The following is a 19,702-nucleotide window of genomic DNA, read 5'->3' as shown; positions in this document are numbered from 1 at the left end:
ATGATACCATCATCACTTTAATAACTCAAGCCAGAAAAGCCAGAAACCTTAGAGTCATTCTTGAGTCCTATCTCTCGCTTTCCAACACGGCTCCCCACTGCCACCCCTGCCAACAGTGAATCCCTTGGTAAGTCTTGGCCACTGTTCCTTCCCAATCTAATCAACCATTTCCATCTCCGCAGCTATCACCCTGTTCGAGTGACTATCATCTGTCCCCTGGATTGTTGCAGAAGCTTCTGTCCTGGTGTCCCTGAGGCTGCGGCTGCCCCCTCCTCAGTCTGGTCTCTATAGATAAGGCAAAGTCCAAATCAGATCCTGCTGTTGTTTCGCTGCTTCAAACCCTGCACACGTCTCCCACTACAAGTCAGTGACATCCAAACTCTTCTTTCATGGCCTATGAGAGGCCCTGTGTGAGCTCCTGTCTTCCTTGCCAAACCCCTCTTATGCTATTCTTGCTGGTTCCTGGTGCAATCTGGCCCCGCTGGCGTTTTTTCCATTTCTGAACACATCAAGTTCTTTGCTACCTCAAGGCCTTCCCACTTGGCATTCCTTTTTTGTCTGGAAAATTCTTTCCCCACTCTCCACATGGCTGATCTTTCACCCTTCAGGCCCCCACTTAAGTATCACCTCCTCACAGAGGCCAGAGGCCTTCCCTGAGAACTCTGCCCTGGTTATCCCCATCACTACAGCCTGTTCATTTCCCTCGGGAGAGTCATCACAATATATATTCATTTCTGTGATTATTTGTCTATAAACTCCATAAGAGTACTGACTGTGTCTCTTTTGTTCAACATGGCATCTCCACCACCTAGTATGGTACCTGGCACACTGCAGGTGACTTAATGGTTTTCTTAATGAATTGATGGATGCCTGGGTAGGAGTGATTCTGAGGCATACAGATCATGATCCCTATGCCACTCCATGCAATTCACTATCAAATGCCTTCTGGTTCTGTCTCAGCCTGTGAAAGACGGGCTTCTGGATGTGGAGTCTGGCCCCTTCAACATCTCTGGCCAAATACAAAGGTGGGGAGTGAAAGGAGTGAAAGGAAAAGTATAGGAGGGCTATGATATAAGAAGAAATGGAAGCTGGCATGACTCCAGTTGTTTTAGGGGTATGAGAGTGAGGAATCTAAGTTATTCCTTCTCAGGGGAGGAATATTTCTTTAAAGGACAAATAATTCTTCTTTCAGAATTGCTGGAGGTCTGGAGGGTGGGCAGGATGCCTTTGGATAGCCCTTCCCACTCCTGGCAGTCTCTGGGTAGAAGATTTGCTTATTTTTTTAAGTTTATTTATTTTGAGAGAAAGCAGAAGTGGGGGAGGTGCAGAGAGAGAGAATCCCAACCAGGCTCTGTGCTGCCAGTAAGGAGCCCAACCTGGGCCCCGAACTCACTAGCTGTGAGATCATGACCTAAGCAGAAGTCAGATGTTTAACCAACTGAGCCACCCAGGTGCTCCCGATCTGGTTATCTTCTGAGGGCTGCCTCCCTCTTTCCATCCAGTTCCTCATGGCCCTGCAACTTCCTCCTTACCTGAGCCTGGAGAGGCATCTTCTGGAAAGCCTGCTGGTGTCTGGATTCATTTTCTGGTTGTCCAAACAGCTGCTGTTCCCCAGTGGGCTGGGATGGAGAACACCTGTCACCTGTTCTAGCAGGTCACGAGGGGGCAGGTAGAGAGCCAGAGGCTGTCTGTCCTTCCACAAACACCTGGAAGCCTGGAGTCACCTCACAAAAGACCGATGTCATGAAGCTCCTGAGTGGACGCTGCAGAAGACCCTCTGGGAAGCTGCACCCCTGCTCCTCCTCACTTCTCCCCTCAGGGACTACACATCCAATAGACTCAGGCATGTTGCCTAATAGGCCCAGACATGCTCCTAAACCCTCCCTGCTGGAGCTGCCAGCCCAGTGACAGATATGAGGACTGTGCCAGATGTGAGGCTGATGCCATATGGCACTGTGGGTCACAAGGTCTGAAGCTGCTGTGACTGAGCTGTGGCAGAGTTGGCAGAGAGAGCCTCATGTTTCACCCATTCCTGGCAGAGGCAGGGAGGGTGAACAGGGGCAAGGAAATATTCATGGGAGCTTAAAGGAGGTGTCATGTCACTCCAGAGAGCCCTGGGCAACCTAGCATCCACCTTCCATGTACCACACCAAGCACTTCTTGAAGGAGGCGGAGATAGACGCAGAGATGGAGCCAGAGGGGAAGAGAGAGAGGGATGGAGGGGAATCCAGCTGTGTGGGAAAGGGGGCCAGACAGAGCTGGAGTGGGAGGTGACAAGAGGCAGAGAAAAACATAGAAGTGGAGACGTGAGACACGAGGAGGGCCTCAGAGACAGTGAAGGACAAAGGACAGGCTTGAGGAAGGCAAGGCCGACACAGAACCCTTGGCCACCAACTCCACCAACTTGTATTGGCTCTTTGAGGGCCGCTACAGTGCCTCACTCGCTCTCTAAATGCCCGTGGGCTACCCCCAGCTCCACGCCCAGTCTCTTGCACCTGTGAAAGGGCCACATGGCAATGGGAACTTTCTGGTATGGGACTTGGGGTGCTCAAGCTCTCTGGGGGGTCACTGTGGTTATGCCTTACTGGCACCACAACAGCCCTCCCCATTTCACAGATGGGGACATGGTGAGCAAGGGGTGCATCTGAAACAGCCTGGGGAAGACACCTGGGGCGCCATCCTGACCTGGGCTGATCCCCCAGCCACCAGAGGCTATATTTTTTTTTGAGAAAGAGAATAAGATCAAGAGGAGAAAATAGGGAAGAGAGAATTCCAAAAGCTGGGAGGCAACGGCCATGATGGGAAAAGTGGAGCTGGCACAGAGGGAGCAGCAGACCTGAATTCTTCCCCTCAGTGAACACATCTCTCTGAGGCCAGGCTGGGTTGCAGTGCTCTGGCACAGAATGCCAGGCCAGGAGAGGGTCGCTGGCCACCCAGATCTGTCCTCTTGGATACTAGCCTCTAGTCTGCCACGGGCTGAACTGTAAACAAGGCTTGGAGGCCGGATGGGGGAGCAGGTGTGGGCAGGAGCTGCTGGGAACATCCCAACAAGTAGCTGCCTCCAGCAGCCAAAGATCCAGGGCTCAAATAGCACCCCTCTGGGGGCTGCCTGGCAGGCTCTGGCTATACAGGGCTCCCAGAGAAGCCTCCTGATGCCGAACAAGGGCCTACTCGGCTGGCAGGCTGTGCAGCCTCCCTCCTTTCGGTGAGGCTGTCACGCAGTGACAGCCTGGGCCACCAGCCTAGGATGCCCCCAGCTCCTAACTCTGGTCAAACAGCCAAACCTCAGAGTTGGCAGGGACCTTGGAAGTTATTTACCTCACCCTACCCACCCTCTGCTGACTTCCGGAAGCAGCAGGGTAAGGTTTCCTAGAGGAGGGGCCATATTTGGGCCAGTCCAGACAGAAGGCACTGCGAGGAGGCCTGGAGACAGAACGGAGCAGGGGGTCTATGGCAGGGACGTGAAGATGACAGCCTGAGTAGGGAAGGGGGTGCTGGAAGAGGTTAGCTGGGAAGTGGGAAGCTGAGAGTTTTATTCTCCCTCTCCTTCATGTCTGGTTCTGCTGGGGCAGAAGGTCTTCTCCCCAGTGTCCCCTTGTGGGATCTTATGAGGACATGGGTAGGCCAGTCTAGTCATACCTGGGCAGAGAGAGGCATATCTATCCCACGACTTTGCCTAGATGCCCATCTGCCCCCTCCCTGCCTGACATGATGCAGGTGGAATCTGAGGCCCAGGCACCATGCCCAGCAGGCACCAGGCTGACCTCCTGTGAGGGAAAAGACAGGAGCAACCCCTGGCTTCCTCCCTGTGCTCCATCTTCAAGCTGTCCATCCAGGAGTACCCAGGTGGGGCAGTGCCAAAATCAGGCCAAGAGCAACTCCACAGAAGAGGTTCTGTGAGCAGAAGCTTGGTAAACTCTTATCACCCCGTCTGGAGGTGTCCAGAGATGCCAAATACAGCTTCAGGATGAGACCCTTTCTCTCCTGCCTGATTGCATCTTTCTGCCGAGAAGAGAAAACGAATTATAAGGGCCTTCCTAAAGAAAAGGAAGATCCTGGGGCACCTAGGCGGCTCCGTCAGTTAGCATCTGACTTTGGCCCAGGTCATGATTTCACTGTTCATGAATTCGAACCCTGAACCAGGCTCACTGCTGTCACTATAGAGCCTGCTTCGGATCCTCTGTCCCCCTACCTCTCTCTGTCCCTCCCCCACTCATGTGCGCGCTCTCTCTCTCTCTCTCTCTCTCTCTCTCTCTCTCTCTCTCAAAAATAAAAAAGCATTAAAAAAAAAAAGAAAAGAAATCTCCTATGGAATCAGAAAAGAAGGGGAGGGGGGAGGTGGTGAACTCTCTACCTAAGAAAAAAAGCCAAGGCAGGTGCTGAGTTACTGTATCAGAGAGCATGAGTTAGCACCCAGACACCCTGCACCTCCCCTGTGTTTTTAGTCTGGTGGTGCGGGTGGGGTTCTATCTGTTTCCTGGAGGTGAGGGGCAGTAAATTTGCAAACTTCAAAGGGCCTGTGGGCTTGTCTCTGGGTGGAGGGTGGGGGTGGGGGTGATAAGGAGATTGCACCTTACTCTCTGACCAGGCTTGGGGGAAAGAGAATCCTAGGGGATCCTGAGAACTTGCAGGCTCCCTCCTCAGCAACACAGATTCAACGATGGACACCAGACCTGACTCACTACAGTAGAAAACCAGACCCAGGCATTTTAGAAATAACCAAGAAGGGTAAGGAAAAAAAAGCCTGTGTGTGTGTGTGTGTGTGTGTGTGTGTGTGTGTCTTTCTTGCCTAACCCTCAGTTACCCAGAACATTCTATTAATCAGAAAAGCCCTTCCCCAAGCATTCAACTTTTGGCATTACAGCGTATTTGTATTTTTTCAGTGATTAAAATCCGCAGAGCTGGGACCTGACTGTCGAATAACACTAGGTGTGCTCCTATCTCCCTCCTTGTAAGGGGAACAATAGCAGAGACCCTTGCTTGAGTCACGGGCTCCCTCCACCAGAGTTTAGATGCATTCATTCATGCATTTATTCATATATGCAACAAAAATTTACCAAGTGCCTCCTATGTGCCGGCATGGTGCTGGGTACTGCAGATATGAAGATAAAATAGGGCCAGTCTCTCCCTTCAAGGAGGCTGTGGTCTGAGGTGGGGGCAGGTGTGTGAATAAATATAAAACCGTGTGTCACCTGGAGCCACAAGGGGCAGCAGAGGATGTTATGAGAGCACAGAGGAGGGCCCATTCCCCACCATCCCCGTGATTTCCAGCAGACGCCCTGCCCCCCTAAGCTAAGCAGAGTGGTGAAGGTGAATAGGAGTCCTGCAGATGGTCAAGGAGGAGAAGGACCTTCCAGGAAAAGAATGTCAAATGTGACAGTGAACAAACAATAAGGAAGATTCAGGAATGGGGGAAATCTCCAGGTATTTAAGCCTCTGCAATGAAAATAAGAAATGATAGAACAAATTCAGGCGAAACTGAAGGGAATCTTCCATTTCTGGTTGTGGGAATGAGGGCAGAGGACTTGTGCTACCTATTGGCTCTTTTCATGTGTCCTTGTGAGATGTGGCGCTGTGCTCAGAGGAGGCCACACTGACAGACTGGGGACACAGCCCAGCACTGGGGTCACCAGCCACACATCCTATGCACCACCCAAAAGCTACACATGGAAGACCGCCCCCCCCCACATCAGAGAAGGAAGAGGGAAGGGCAGATTGCCAGCAGATGCACTGAGATTCACCCACGGTAATGGAGACCAAAGTCACAAAGCTCACATGCCCTAGTATGGCCGCACTGAAGAAGGCCCACTGAAGCCAGCTCTAATGGGCCAGGGCCAATGGTGGGGTGACCCTGCAGGGCCACATGTGATGTAGAAGAGCCCCTCCCCTTGGGACCTGGCCACATTCTGTTGGGCCCACGGGACCATCCTGGGGGAAGAAGGGCTGACTATCAATAGGCCCAGCAACAGGATTACTCGAGCGTCAGCAGTATTTCCTACTACTGAAATCCTGGCCAAGACACAAGCCCCGTCCACCTCCCCAGGACGTGGGAAGATGGCTTTGCTCAGCATTGCAAGTGAGGCTCTAAAAACTTTTCAAAAAATAATTCCTCACAGAGGTACTCAGATAGAGCCATAATGCTGGATTAACAACTCCAAGCCAGCAGACCAGACACTTGTCTAATTAATAAAACTTATAAAGCAGAACAACTTCTTGATGTTGCAGGCGTGGCACTTAGTATAACAACAAAACCCAAATCCACGCAGAATGCTGCGTGTTCTCTGGGAAGCCCTCTCTTCTACAACCTATACGATGATGTCTTTGTTTATGCAAACAGGGGCTGAGGAAGGGAGGGAACAGTGCAGAGCTCTGGGCAACTGGCTGCGGAGCTCTGGGGCCCAGCTCAGCTAGGCGATGGTGGACCGTCTGCCTCTTGCACAAATCTGCCAAAGGGGAGCTCCAGCCTGGGCTCTGGAGGCAGTGGATGTGGGCTGGAATCCCAACCCGGTGGCAGGTTACTCAGTTCCCTCATCTGTAAAATGGGGCTCATGATAGTACCTACTTCAAAGTACCTCCCTGAAGATTAAATATACAAAGTGAGTGGCTAATCAATAATGGCTATTAGCAATGATTGTGATCATTGTTCTGCTTAGGCACCTACTAACAGGACCTGCTGTCCCGTTACAGCCCACTGGGTTTGCCTTTCTCCACAGAATGTAATGAGAGTGGTTCAAATCAGTTTGGACCTTGGGCTCTGCCTTCTGATCTACAGAATAAGTAAGCTTTTTCTGTGGGGAAAACAAACCATTTTACAACTTCATTAAAGACAATTTCTCACAACATTTCTTGTGGTTAAGAATGAGGGTACTGAAGTAAGACTGGGTGGAAATCCCAGCTCTGCTTCTCCCCAGCTGTGGAACCTTGGGCTTGTCGGCCTCTCAGTTTCCATCACTTCCACTTCCTCATCTGTAAAATGGGGCTAATGTGAGGATCTACCTCGCAGCATTGTTGTGAAAATTAAATATGCTACGCTACGCGTAAAGCACTTAAAACTGTGCCGGGCACACAGAAAGCCCTGAGTGAGTGCCAGCTCCTGTTCTTCTTGTACACGGATTCTTACTGCTACCTAAAGAGCTCCTTAGCACAATGCTTGGCTCAACAGCAATGTGCCTACTGTGATCATCAATGCTCTCAGCAAAGAAGAGTGACTGGGGGCAGAGGAGCGGAAGGGAGATGGGGCACTGTCCTGAGCAGGGGACTAAGTGACTTAGGATGAACTCACCTTTGTGATCTCAGCCACAGCCCCCACCCCCCTCGATTTTAAGCGGCTCAAGAAAAGAAAGTGACAGATATGGCCAGGCATTTCCGGATTTGCAAACGTTTAAACAAGTAAAGCACCACCTGATCAGGTGGTCTTGTTACTCAGCCCCGCGACGCTTCGTGAACACAGTGAGCATTCCAGGGCAGCAGGGCAGGCCAGCCAGGGAGGCTGGGCCCTGGGGAAGCTGGGGCGCCCGGTGGGGGTGGGGTGGGGAGGTGCAGGGCTTCTGGAAGCCCGGGCGCTGCAGACACTGGGGCTCCTCGCCCAGGGGTTGGGGGATGGGGGTAGCCCGGGGTAGGGGGCGGCGGGGAGGGAGGGGCCCGAGCCCCTGAGGGATTACTTCTGCCCCCCTCACCAAGGACTGCCGCTGGCTTCCCGCTCTCCCCGCTCCTGCTCTTCCTCCGCGCTCCCCGCCCCCCCGCCCCAGCGGAAAACTTCCCGCTCACGCCGCCACTTTTCCACGGGAGTCCAAAACCTCAGCCCCGCGCATCTCGTCTTCCAGTTTCCTCGCGGGCGGCCAGACTCCAGGAACGGCTCCTTGGGGGCTCGGTGCTCCAGGCAGGGTGGACGGAGGTCGGCTCACGACGAGCCAATTCCGTCCACCGACTGCGGGCGCCCAGGCCCAGGGGCCCGTGCCTGCGCCACCCAGAGGGACCGGCGGGGGCCTGGGCGCTCGGCTGCCGACCCCTCAACCCCCCCAGACGCCAGCCTAGGCGGCCGGGTGCCCCGCTTTCTGGCTCCCTCCCAGGCGAGCCCGACCCCGGCCACTCGGAGCGCCGTACTTACTGTCGGGGCCCTCTCCGGGCCGGGGCTGAGCGGCTGCCCGGCCCCAGGAACCCCGTCGCCGTCTCCCCCTCGCGCTGCCCCCGGCTGTGCCCCCGCGCCGACTGGAGCGGCAGCGGCGTCTGTAGGAAGAGAAAGATCACGACTGCCTTAGAAACCCAGCCCCTGCTGTGACCAGAATCTTAAAGAAAGAGGCGACTGGCTCGGCCCCAGAGCCGGGGCTGAGGTGGCGAACTAGCGAGTCCGCGGGTAAACACGGCGGCGTCTGCTGCCTCGCGCCCGCCCCGCAGTCCACCGCGGAGGAGCCCCCGCCTCCCGTCCCCCCTGGCCCGGCCCCCGCGGGGGAGCCGGGGAGGGGCCGTGCGGATAATCCAGCGAGCGCTCTGTGCTGGCCCCCGGGCTTCACATCTATTTCCTCACCCCGGCATCCTCCCCAGCTGACAGAAATTAAAACCGACGTCCAGGGGACCAAAGCAAATCACCCCAGATACGCGGGCTAGCAGTAAGTGGTGGGGCCCAGCTTCGACACCAGTGGGATCTCAAATTCCGCTGCTGCCGGCCTCCGGAGCCACTTCGTGCTGCTGCAAAGCAACATTTGAATACCCGCGTCTCCACCTCCCATGTCCCCATTTTTCTGACAGCACTGGGGTCGATGGCAACTCCAGGCCAGTTTGCTGATGAAGGTGGAGGTGGGGACCTGGGGAGGCCGGATACTGACTTCGGTGCCCAGTGCCAGGGAGTGGCTATCACTCTTTACCCCAGACCATTCACCTACTATGTGCCAGGCCTTGTGGAACACAGAAGAAGGTACAAGAGATTAATACATGGTATATTAATTAGTACATGGTATATATGGTCCAGGTGCCATATAGGAGACAGGCACTGAGCCCGTGAGGTCTGCATTATGCTAGAAGGATCCAAGGTGGGGGGAGGTGCAGAGGCCCTAAAGGAGCTCAGACACCCCTCCCATGGCAGAACCTCAGGGAGCCTCTGGCAGGGGCTTGGGGAGAGAAGAGGCTCACAGGGACAGGATGGGAAGGGTGATCTTCCTACAGGGCTGATCTGACTCCTTCCTGGTCCTGGAGTGATGGGTCCACACCACTCATTCCTCTTTCAAGTGTGAGTAGAGGGACACCTGCGTGGCTCAGTCAGTTAAGTGTCTGACTTCAGCTCAGGTCATGATCTTACAGTTAGTGGGTTCAAGCCTCGTGTTGGGCTCTGTACTGACAGTTTAGAGCCTAGAGCCTGCTTCAGATTCTGGGGCTCCCTCTCTCTCCCCCACTCCCTCACTCATGCTCTGTTTCTGTCTCTCTCAAAAATAAATAAACATCAAAAAATAATAATAAAGTGTGAGTTTAGAAGGCAGCCTGTGGGGCGATTAAGCCTTGTGGCTTCTCTATAGGAGCTACCCTCCCTCATCTTCCTGCCTTGATAATGATATCTGTGAAATGGGAAAGATCTCTTATTCCTTCCTTTCGGGTCAAAATGATGGAACAACACAGTATTCCTGACCTTCCATTCTTTACCAACTTTTTTTTTTCATTTTTTTAAAATTTATTTTTGAGAGACAGAGAGAGACTGCGCAAGCAGGGGAGGGTCAGAGAGAGAGAGGGAGACATAGAATCCGAAGCAGGCTCCAGGCTCTGAGCTATCTGTCAGCACAGAGCTCGACGTGGGCTCGAACCCCTGAACTGCGAGATCATGACCTGAGCCGAAGTCGGACGCTTAACCGACTGAGCCACCCAGGTGCCCCATGACCTTCCATTCTGATCATAAAAAAGAACAGTTTGTATTCCTCCATGTCTTGTTCCTACTTAGCCATTTGGTCATTCGTTTAGCAGATATTTCTTAGCATCTATCATGTGCCAGGCACCATGCTGGGTGCTGGGCACCTCCACGATTCTGTGAGGGCGTCCACACACATGGGAGGTGGAAAACACACAGGACTGGAAGTTTGGAAACATTTTAAGTCCCAGCCCTTTAGCTAAATAGATGTGTGACCTTGGATGAGCCATGTATTCTTTTGAGGCCTCAGTTTTCTTGTTGGTCAAACAGGAATAATAACTCCTTCCTGCCCTAATTCAAGGGGGTGTTTATGAGGCTCAGTGGACAGAATGGATGTGAAGGAGCTTTGAAAAGTATAAAGCCACCAGACAAATGTCAGGGATTAGTCCGTCTCCGAGGTGGGAGGGGGGCTGCTGGGAAGTAAAGCTTAGAAGAATTCCTGGCTGACTCTCCCGAATTGATTGCACTGAATTCCATCTTCCCTGAATCACCGATCCTGCACCTGGGCAGGAGTCTCTGCTCTGTGAAATATCATCTTCCCCCAGCAGCTCCCATCACACTCGGGTTAGTGATGGCCTGGCCTTAAGCCAGGGAGATTGTTTGGGGGGACTTGAGTGGACCCAGGGGACAGTCTTGGCTCTGGGTCTCTAATTCCTGGCAACCGGAGCATCTCCCCTTCCACATCCCCCAACCCCCTCACCAGAGCCCACCAGGCCCAGCACTGTACATGTCTGGGTGGAAACAGCTTGAGGCCTCCAGCGAAACCGCTTTAGGAAGCAGGGGACTTACGTCAGACAGCTAAAGGTGGCCTTGAGGGTGGTGGATGCTCTCTTTGGGGGGATGCTAGGGGTTCTGGCTTTGCCTGGCTGGCTGAGGTCTACAACAGAACTAGTGAAGCCTCTGGAAGGGTGTTCAGCTCACCCCAACAAGCCCTGCCCCCCAAACAGACTTACAATCTAAATTACAATACTATGCTAATCATGCTAATCACCAAAGTTCCAGAAACACTCTTCCCTACCTCCTGCTACCCCAAGTAAACACAAACTCAAAGGATACATGGCAAACCCTTTGCAGACAAATTCGCTAGGCTCTTTCCTTCCTCTCCCCACTTCCCAACAGATTGTCACCCTGAAACCCCTTTGATAATTAAGTGCTATAACTGATGGGGAACATGGGCACCATGGCTGGCCAAGCCTAGAGCTGCAGGGCACAGCTCTGGAGCCAAACTTGAATGGAAGTCAGAAGCAGCAACAGAAAGGAGACTAGCCTTGGGCCAGGGCACCTTCAGCAATTCCCCAGAGGTAGGCGCCAAACAGGCAGACTCCAGACCCAGCCTCCCTGGGCAGTCTTGGAGCCCATCCCTCTTACAGCTGAGGCTCCTCTCAATGTCTTCATAGATTCCCTTGTCAAATCCATCTTGCCCAGGCTGCTCCTCTTAATAAAGTGCCCCCACGGCCACTCCAGACAGCCTGATGTTATCCTTTATTCTCCTGCCCTTCTCCCCAGCGTGGGCCACACAGCAGTGATTCAGGCCTCCTGGGTCATGGGGGAAATGCATTCTGGGCACCCAAGCCAGGGTGTGATGGATGCTTTGGGTGTAGGTGTATCAAATACTCCTTTGCCATGCTCAGGGTGGCCTGGGCCCTGCGTCTCCTCTCCTCCCCCCAGGCCCGCTGCTCTCCCCCACCTATATAACCTGAGTCCAATTTACAAAGTCATTCTCTCAAGGACTTTCAATAAATCCCACACCTATATCGCCCGGAAAGACTGGAAAGCTTCAAGATCCAAAAGAAAGAATCACCGATGGTGAAGTTTCAGGCACAGTGACAGGCAATTGAGGAGACCTATTTGATCACATCATGTTTACCTATGAGTAAGGTTGGCCCTAAGGATATTCTGGCATTTTCCCTTGACTATAATGAAGACTTGGAATAACAGCAAAGAAAGCAATAGAAAATTTACCAGGCTGGGAGGAGGGACATCTTGCTGCTCATCCCAGCTGTAGAACTAGATGTATGGCCCTACACTTTCCCTCTCTAGATCTCAGTTTCTCCATAAGTCGAAAGAGAGTGTACTTGTAGGGTCCTTTCGTATTCTATCAGGCTCAGATTCTAGGCCACAGAGCACTGAAATAGACTGATGCTTCCTCCAGAATGGGCCCTCATTCCAGAACATCGGGCATGGAATTGCATACGCATGGAGGCTAGACAGGTATGAAGGGTTGCCGCTGTGGGCCTGAGCCCAGCACTGCTATTCAACAATAAAGCCAGTGTCTGATCCACCTTGGCCAGGGAACACAGGGAGAATTTGCTTACTGTCCCCACCCCATCTTGCAGACAGGATCCCTCAAATTCCCACCAGTAGTCCTGTGCATGTTAATCCCCTATGGCCTCCAGGACTGATTCCAGCTGCCCCAGGATCAAGGCAGACATAACCAGTGAACACCTGTGCCACCGTCACACTCAGAATTTATATTCGTGAGTTAGTGATCTTTAAACGGCTGCTGCCTCAACCCCTCTCCAACCCCTCCACCCCCACCCCCACCCCGCAGTGCCTTCCACCTGTCCCAACCTCCTTCTGATCCAGCAACTGGAGGGTTAATCTCTGACTAGTAAGGGCCCTTCAGAATGCTGCTGTAGTTCTAGGGGCTGTTCATCCTTCCTGGTCAGTGCGTGGGCCATACAGGCAATACAGTATTTTTATTACTAGTTATTGAGAGAGAGAGAGAGAGAGCGAACGAGAGAGAGAGAGAGACAGAGAGAGAGAGAGAGAGAGAGAGAGAGAGAGAGAGAGAGAGAGCGCGAGCGCGCGCAAGAAAGCAGGCACACATGCGCAAGCGGGGGAGGGGCAGAGAGAGAGAGACAGACTATCCAAAGCAGGCTCTGTGCTGACAGATACTTGATGTGGGGCTTGAACCCACAAGCCGCAAGATCACGACCTGAGCTGAAGTCAGACGCTCAAACGATTGAGCCACCCAGGTGGCCCCAGGCAATATGGCGTTTTAAATATCACCCTACTCTAGGATTTTGGTCTAGTCCAATGCCCCTCCCCCTTTCCAGGCCATTTCTCTGTGAAGATTTGTCAAGGGCTTCCTGAATTGACGTATGCCCCACTCCTTGCTTCTGAGTCAGGTGGGTCCCAGTTGTTTCAGAGAATAAAGAAAAAGAGAGCAGCAGGAAGTGGGGGGTCTGCCTCCGTAGTTAGTAGCAGCTTCCCCAGTGACCCTCTCTGCCTTGCAGTCTTGCATCCAGTTACCACAAGATGAAGCCAAATGTATTGAGGTTGGAGGTGCCCTTCCTCCTACTATTACCTAAAGGGGGGGACTGATTCTGTACCCCCGACTGCTTCCCCTTCACTAACGACTCTCTGATGCTCCTGCCTGCTCCCCAGGCCTACTTGGCATATTCACCACATTTTCTTCCCCTCGGAGGCTGACCCCTTCCATTCTCTTAGCCAGAGCAAGCCTCCCTAGCACTGAAAACCCCCTCACTTGGCCCCTGCCCTCCCTCCCTCCGCCATTCTTCTTCTTTCCCCCTGCCAAGGCCTTAGCTGCTCCAATGGGTGCTCCGCCCCTGCGGTGAGAATGTTCTGTTCTCGATGGGCCCTGTATTAATTTGCTTGCATTTGGGAGCTGCTTTGTTAACCTGCGGGGCCTTTTCTTGATATGTACTGCCGCTTCCTGCTGCCTCTGTTACCTCCCCACCCACACCCTCCTTAAGCTTGTAATAATGGGCCCTCTCCTGTAGAGAGTTGGTTAGGCTTTTTCAAAGGCCTTTCTTGTATATGCTTTGGTGATTCGGTACAACCTCTGAGGAAACACAAAAGGTGTTGATTGCTGAGCCCCGTGGGACCAGAGATGAGAAGACCAGTCTACGTGGACTGGACAGATACTGTGTGATGGCTGAGAAGGCCATGGCTGTTCCCCATAGTACCCCATATACTTATGCCAATCATTGTAGACACTGCCCTCTGAGGTGCCAACCAAGTCCCCAGAAAAGTGCACATGTGCACACACACCCCCATATCCAGTTTTACTTAGGATTGTGTGAGGGGTCACAAAGTCTCTGAAGGTCAGGCCTCGGTATCAGTATTTTTTAAAAGCTGCCCAAGTGTTTCTAATTTGCAGCCAACGGGGAGAGCCACAGCTTGAAAGGAAGATGAGGGTGTAAAAGATTTAGCAGCCAAGAGCATTCTTTAAAACCCTGGGTGTCCGCAGGAAGAACTGAAGATACACTGGCGTGTGAACAATGGCCTAGCTTCCCTGCCTCAGTTTCCTCCTTTCTGCCTGAAGGAAATCATTCTGCACAACTTCTAGGCCCCTCCCCAGGCCTGGAATGGCTTGGTAAGTCAGCTGGCACCTCACCGAGGATGTTATGTTAAAGGGTAGAAAGAAAGAAACGCTTCCCCCTCCCCATATACACTTGCCAGCCAGTTGCTGTGTTTTCAGTGTAGCCTTAGAATCTTCTGCCAGCAAAGGTGGAGCTAAATTCCCTGAGTAAGGCAGGGGGCCTCTCTGGAGGTGAAGGACAGAGATTTTCATGTCAATCACCTGGAAAGAGATATTCCTCAAGTAAAAGACTGGAACTCCCAAGGAATAATAATCATCCCAACAGGCATTTCACTTACATTACCTCACTTAATCCTCATAGGCACCCCATGGTGTAGGTAGTGGTCTTACCCCTATTTTGCACACATTTACATACATTTACATTAGGGGAACAAGTCTCCAGAGGTTAAGTTACTTGCCCGAAGGTCACCCAGCTGCAAGTGTGTTTTGTTTGGCCTGTGTGGTGTTTTAAAAAAAAATATTTTGATTCACTGCTAACCTTTAAAAATCCTCAGATTCGATGTAAGAATCTGGATTTCTGGCTACCTGGCAACTCTGGGCCTTTAAAGTCCCACCTGGCCATGATCAGCTGGAGCTAAGTAGCAGTGCCTCTTTTGGATGAGGGATGGAATCTCTTCAGGTCACCCCACTCCCCACCACTGCCTCTGTACCCTAGCCAGGGGGACAGGTGTCAGTTGCCATTCAGTATCATTCTTGTCCTGTTGTGTTGCTGTTTTTATGAACAGAATAATAAAGAGGAGAATGAAACATCTCTTGGGCACACGTCTGATCTTGCCCTAGTGAGTATGTTCACGCCTTTCAGTCTGGCCTCATAAGCATCTGAGCTTACGATTCCTCCACCCCATTCCTCTCCACTGCCTCTTTAACATGAGAGGAGCGAAGGCCAGGCACTTATTTGGGAGGGCACTTGTAGGTGGCTGGGACTATAGGTGTCCTATGGCCCATGGAGGCCAGCTGGGAGTTAGGAAGGTCCAGGGGACCCAGCAATCAAAGATGACTAAGTGATACTTTCTAGGGCAAACTGGCTTTCTGGCCCTTATCTGTGAAATGGGCATACTGGTAATAATAGTACCATGCCTAGTTCGTGTGGTGATTTTCAGGATTAAATGAATATATGTGTACATATACATTTAGAATAACACCTGGCTCAGAGAGAGTGTTCAACAAATGTTGGCTTCCCTTTTGGCATCCCCTAGCCTTTAATATATGGTTTTAGGGGCGCCTGGGTGGCTCAGTCAGTTGAGCATCTGACTTCATCTCAGGTCATGATCTCACTGCTTGTGAGTTTGAACCCTGCATTGGACTCTGTGCTGACAGCTCAGAGCCTGGAGCCTGCTTTGAATTCTGTGCCTCCATCTCCATCTCTCTCTCTCTCTCTCTCTCTCTCTCTCTCTCTCTCTCTCACCCCCTCAAAAATAAACATTAGGGGCACCTGGGTGGCTCAGTTAGTTAAGCATCAGGCTTCAGCTCAGGTCATGATCTCACGGTTTGTGGGTTCAAGTTCCGCATCAGGTTCTGTGCTGACAGCTAGCTCAGAGCCTGGAGACTGCTTCAGATTCTGTATCTCCCTCTCTCTCTGACCCTCCTCTGCTCAAGCTGTATTTCTCTGTCTCTCAAAAATAAATTTAAAAAAACATTAAAAAATTAATATATGGTTTTGTCTGAAAAGTTTAAGCCTGGTCTAAACAATACCATGGAGTATTAAAAGACCCCTGTGATGAGTCAATGTCACAGGGGAAGGTGAATCTTACGGATGCTTCTTCCCCACTGAAAAGGTCTCCTTCTAAGGCCAATCATGGAAGTTACAGGTAACACTTTATTATGGATGATGGCATTTCCTTCTCTAGGGAAAAGGTCTACCCTGCTTGTGGAGACCACACAAAGTTGTTTCACACTTCCACACTTGTTCTTTCTTTACCCAGAATGCCTTCCACCACCTTGTCTACCTGCAACCTCTTACACATCTTTCTGGCCTCAGCTCCAGTCACCTTTTCTGGGACATCCTCTCTGAGCCTCATCTGCCTCCCAGGCAGGGCTGACTTAATACTCTACCCTAGAACGTGAGCTTGTAATGGGCAGGGCAAGGTGTATATCTTGCCCACTGTATACCCAGTGTCCAGCACAAGTATAAGGTACTCAGGAAATAGAGATTGACGGCGATGTCGGGAAGAGAAAGTTTCAAGAAGACATCCTCACAGCCACATTTTCTGGGGCTCTCTGGCTCCCTGTAGACCTAAATCTGTTTGTGTGTGCACCCCACCCCCCAACCCCACCCACATTACAATTTCTCTATGTCCCTCCCAGAATTATTCTAAGGCTCATCAGTGGGGTGGCTGAATGTGCTGTTTTTGGAGCCTTCCCCAACTTTTAGCATGTCCTTATTCCTTTCAGCAGCCCCTCCCTGTGGGCTTCCATCACCCAGGCTGTTCAGGGTGTCAAGGCATTGGGCACTTCCTGGGAGGATCCATCCTGAGCATCAAAACTAAGGTATTTCATGTCCTTATTCCCTTCAAGACCTGCTCTCCCACTAGGTCTTTCTTCCCAGAGAGCATATTTGAATCTGCCTCCGTCCAAAGGGGATTTCCAGCCCCAGGAGGCTAGCTGGAAGCTATTTCCAGGTGAGAGGGATTCCAATGCCCCTTCAGTCACACCCCACAGCCTGTCGCCTATGTCAGGAGGGGCCTGTTCTCACTTTGTTGTATGTACGGGTCTTTCATGGGCGAGCAGGCCAGAACAGCTGTGGTGAGGTTTGTATGATCCACTCTACTTCCCTACATTCACAATAATTCACAATAATTTGGCAGCGCAGCCATGGAAACCTCCTGGTTCTGCTCAGCAGTCTTCTCCTTCCCCCTCCGCCCAATGTCACCATCTCCTACACCAGTGCAACGTCCCTGCCCTGGTACCTCTACATGATCTGAGTTCCTTTGCCAGGAGTAACTTGCCTGCACACAAAAACAACTTGAGAGCCATTAAGGGGGAAAGAGCATCTTTCAGAAAAGCCAGAAGATTGTAAAGCATTAACAGATACCTTTGCGATCCTGTCTCAAGAGGAGATAATGTCTCGTAAGCTGGCACTGGGCCAAAGACTGCTCAGCACAACAGCCCTCCAACCCTGAGAACACGTGCCCTAGGACCCAAGATGTGGCAGAAGAGCCCATTGAGACCTAGCACGTAGTGAGGAAACCTAGGATGTGCGTTCCATAGAGTGCCGGTCTCAATGCCACATGTGCACACGCAGGCACATGCGCACACACCCAGAAACACAGGCGGGGCCACACATTGGCACAAAAACAGCACCCACGCTCTTGCTATAAGATCCACATGTGATTTGCCAACAAATTGCAAATTAACCTCCTAGTGAACAGATTAATGGTATTCATGGTAATTTACACTCCAAGTTTCATAGCAACAGACTTTGAGCATTCTGGTTGCATAAGAATTCAAGGATTTTCAAGTTCCTGGAGACATTGTAGTAATTAACCTGATAAGCCTATGTAAAGTAGCCCCAATTTGACACTGTCATTTTTGAATCCAATATCCAGGGTTTTTGCCCAGAGGGTTGCCCATCACCACTCCGGCTCGTTGGCTTGAGGTGCTAAGCTGACAGATGCCAGTTTGCATTTGTCTATGCAAATGACACCCCAGAGCAGAACTCCCCATCAGGCCCAGGAAGGGACTGGACAGGTACAAACTGTCCACTTGCATGATGACAAGAATGAGGTCAAGGCTTCCAGGAGAAATGGGAGAGGGGCCCCAGCCAATACGTACAAGACTGACAGCTATCTTTTTAAGATCCTTGGTTTGAGGACAAAAATTCCTGACTTGCACAAGAGTTGGAGTTTTCCACCTGAAGGTCAAGAAGAAGAGGCCTCTTTGTGGCGTGTTGCCAAGTGCCACTGGAGTTTTTTGTCTTTCCAGAAAGATCAGCTTCCTAAAATAAAACCCAAAGCTGAGGTTCCCTATTCTTTTCTGGGAAGGTTTAATTGGCTCAATTGCCCATTTCAAGCGAAAAATCACAGACCGTACTCAACTCTCATCAAATCAATCAGCCTATGGGCACAGCTTACATGCTTTCTCCATGGGTGGACTGGTTCCTGTCTAATCATGTTTAGCTTCAGGGGGTGACCACTCTTCCTCACCCCCATCCCCCACCTTAAGATCCATCCTTGACCTCCTTTTTTTTTTAATTTTTTAAATGTTTTATTTATTTTTGATACAGAGAGAGACAGAACATGAGAGGGGGAGGGACAGAGAGAGAAGGAGACACAGAACCAGAAGCAGGCTCCAGGCTCTGAGCTCGCTGTCAGCACAGAGCCTGACGCGTGGCTCGAACCCACGAACGTGAGATCTGACCTGAGCCAAAGTCGGAGGCTTAACCAACTGAGTCACCCAGGCGCCTCTGACCTCCTTCTTTTTGATCTCTTGAACCACCAGACCTCACTGAACCCCCTGATTAATCTGCCCTGTGCTTCCAGCTCTGCAGGGCATAGCAATCAAGTGCCATGGTGGGCAGTACCCATACCCACTGGCTACCAACCGCCACTCCCAACTCAGCTACCTACAGATGGTCACTGTTGGTGCTGCAGCCCCACAGATAGTCTCAGAAACAGCTTTCTGGAGTCCCCATTTGGGGGTGGCGGACGACGGGGGAAATATCACAGAGAATATCCTCGGTCACCCAGACCCAACCAGCCACTAATCGGCTACCATCTGGAACTCAGAATTCTCTGGAATGCAAGGCCAGACAGGGTGATGATCAGAGCAGCCTCACCACTCTCTAAGAGCTAACACTCAGAGATGACAAAACACTTTAAACTTACAGGGCTATTCGGTAATAACTATCTTTGTCTGTCTTCCTGAGCAACCTTTAGCTGAGCTGGGATTTCAGAAATGTTGGAAGACTTCCTGTGCAGCTACTGGCTTCCTCTCTAAATGGGGACATCGAGCCACCATCCCAAGACGGTGCCTGTGGACACTTGCCCTCTGTTCTACCTTCCCAGTCTCACCATGACCATGCCCTTTTTAACCCAGTGGCCAACCCTTTTTCTTTGACTGCCAACACCACTTAGTGTCTACCATACTGGCTCCCAGAACTGTGGGCCGAGGACCCTGGGGACTGCAGAGCACTGCAAGAGGGATGCATATCCATATACTATGAAGCATCGCCTGTGGCTATATCAATCAATAGCTGCTGCTGATGACGATGACGATGATGATGATGACGATGATGATGACAGTTCCCATTTGAGGAGCATTTACTACATGGCATACTGTTTACATGAGCTAGACATGCAGTATCTCGTTGAATCTTTGTAATAACCCTATGAGCTTGGTATATCATTAGCCCTGCTTTGCAGACAAGGACACTAAGACAAAGCCTTGAGCAACTTGCTCAGTATCACACAGGTAAGAAGTGGCAACATCAGAAATCAAGCCCTGGCTGACAGGTGCCAGAGACTAGG

At 51.5% G+C, this 19,702-nt stretch overlaps 1 protein-coding gene across 1 annotated transcript in view; it reads right to left on the bottom strand.

The window, feature by feature from the left end:
- The window catches only part of FRMPD3 (FERM and PDZ domain containing 3), an 89,558-nt gene extending 70,074 nt beyond the window's left edge, over positions 1 to 19,484 (bottom strand). The window contains exons 1-2 of the mRNA XM_029929681.1: positions 19,433 to 19,484; positions 8,108 to 8,285 (exon numbers count right to left, since the gene is read on the bottom strand). Of these exons, the coding sequence (XP_029785541.1) occupies positions 8,108 to 8,285; positions 19,433 to 19,484 (230 nt within the window). The remainder of the gene's footprint in view (positions 1 to 8,107; positions 8,286 to 19,432) is intronic.
- Positions 19,485 to 19,702: the final 218 nt, after the last annotated feature.

This window comes from Suricata suricatta, chromosome X (genome assembly GCF_006229205.1).
Source record: "Suricata suricatta isolate VVHF042 chromosome X, meerkat_22Aug2017_6uvM2_HiC, whole genome shotgun sequence".
Lineage (NCBI taxonomy): Eukaryota > Metazoa > Chordata > Mammalia > Carnivora > Herpestidae > Suricata > Suricata suricatta.
Note: the sequence above shows the minus strand (reverse complement) of the source record. Positions and strands in the feature narration are given on the sequence as shown.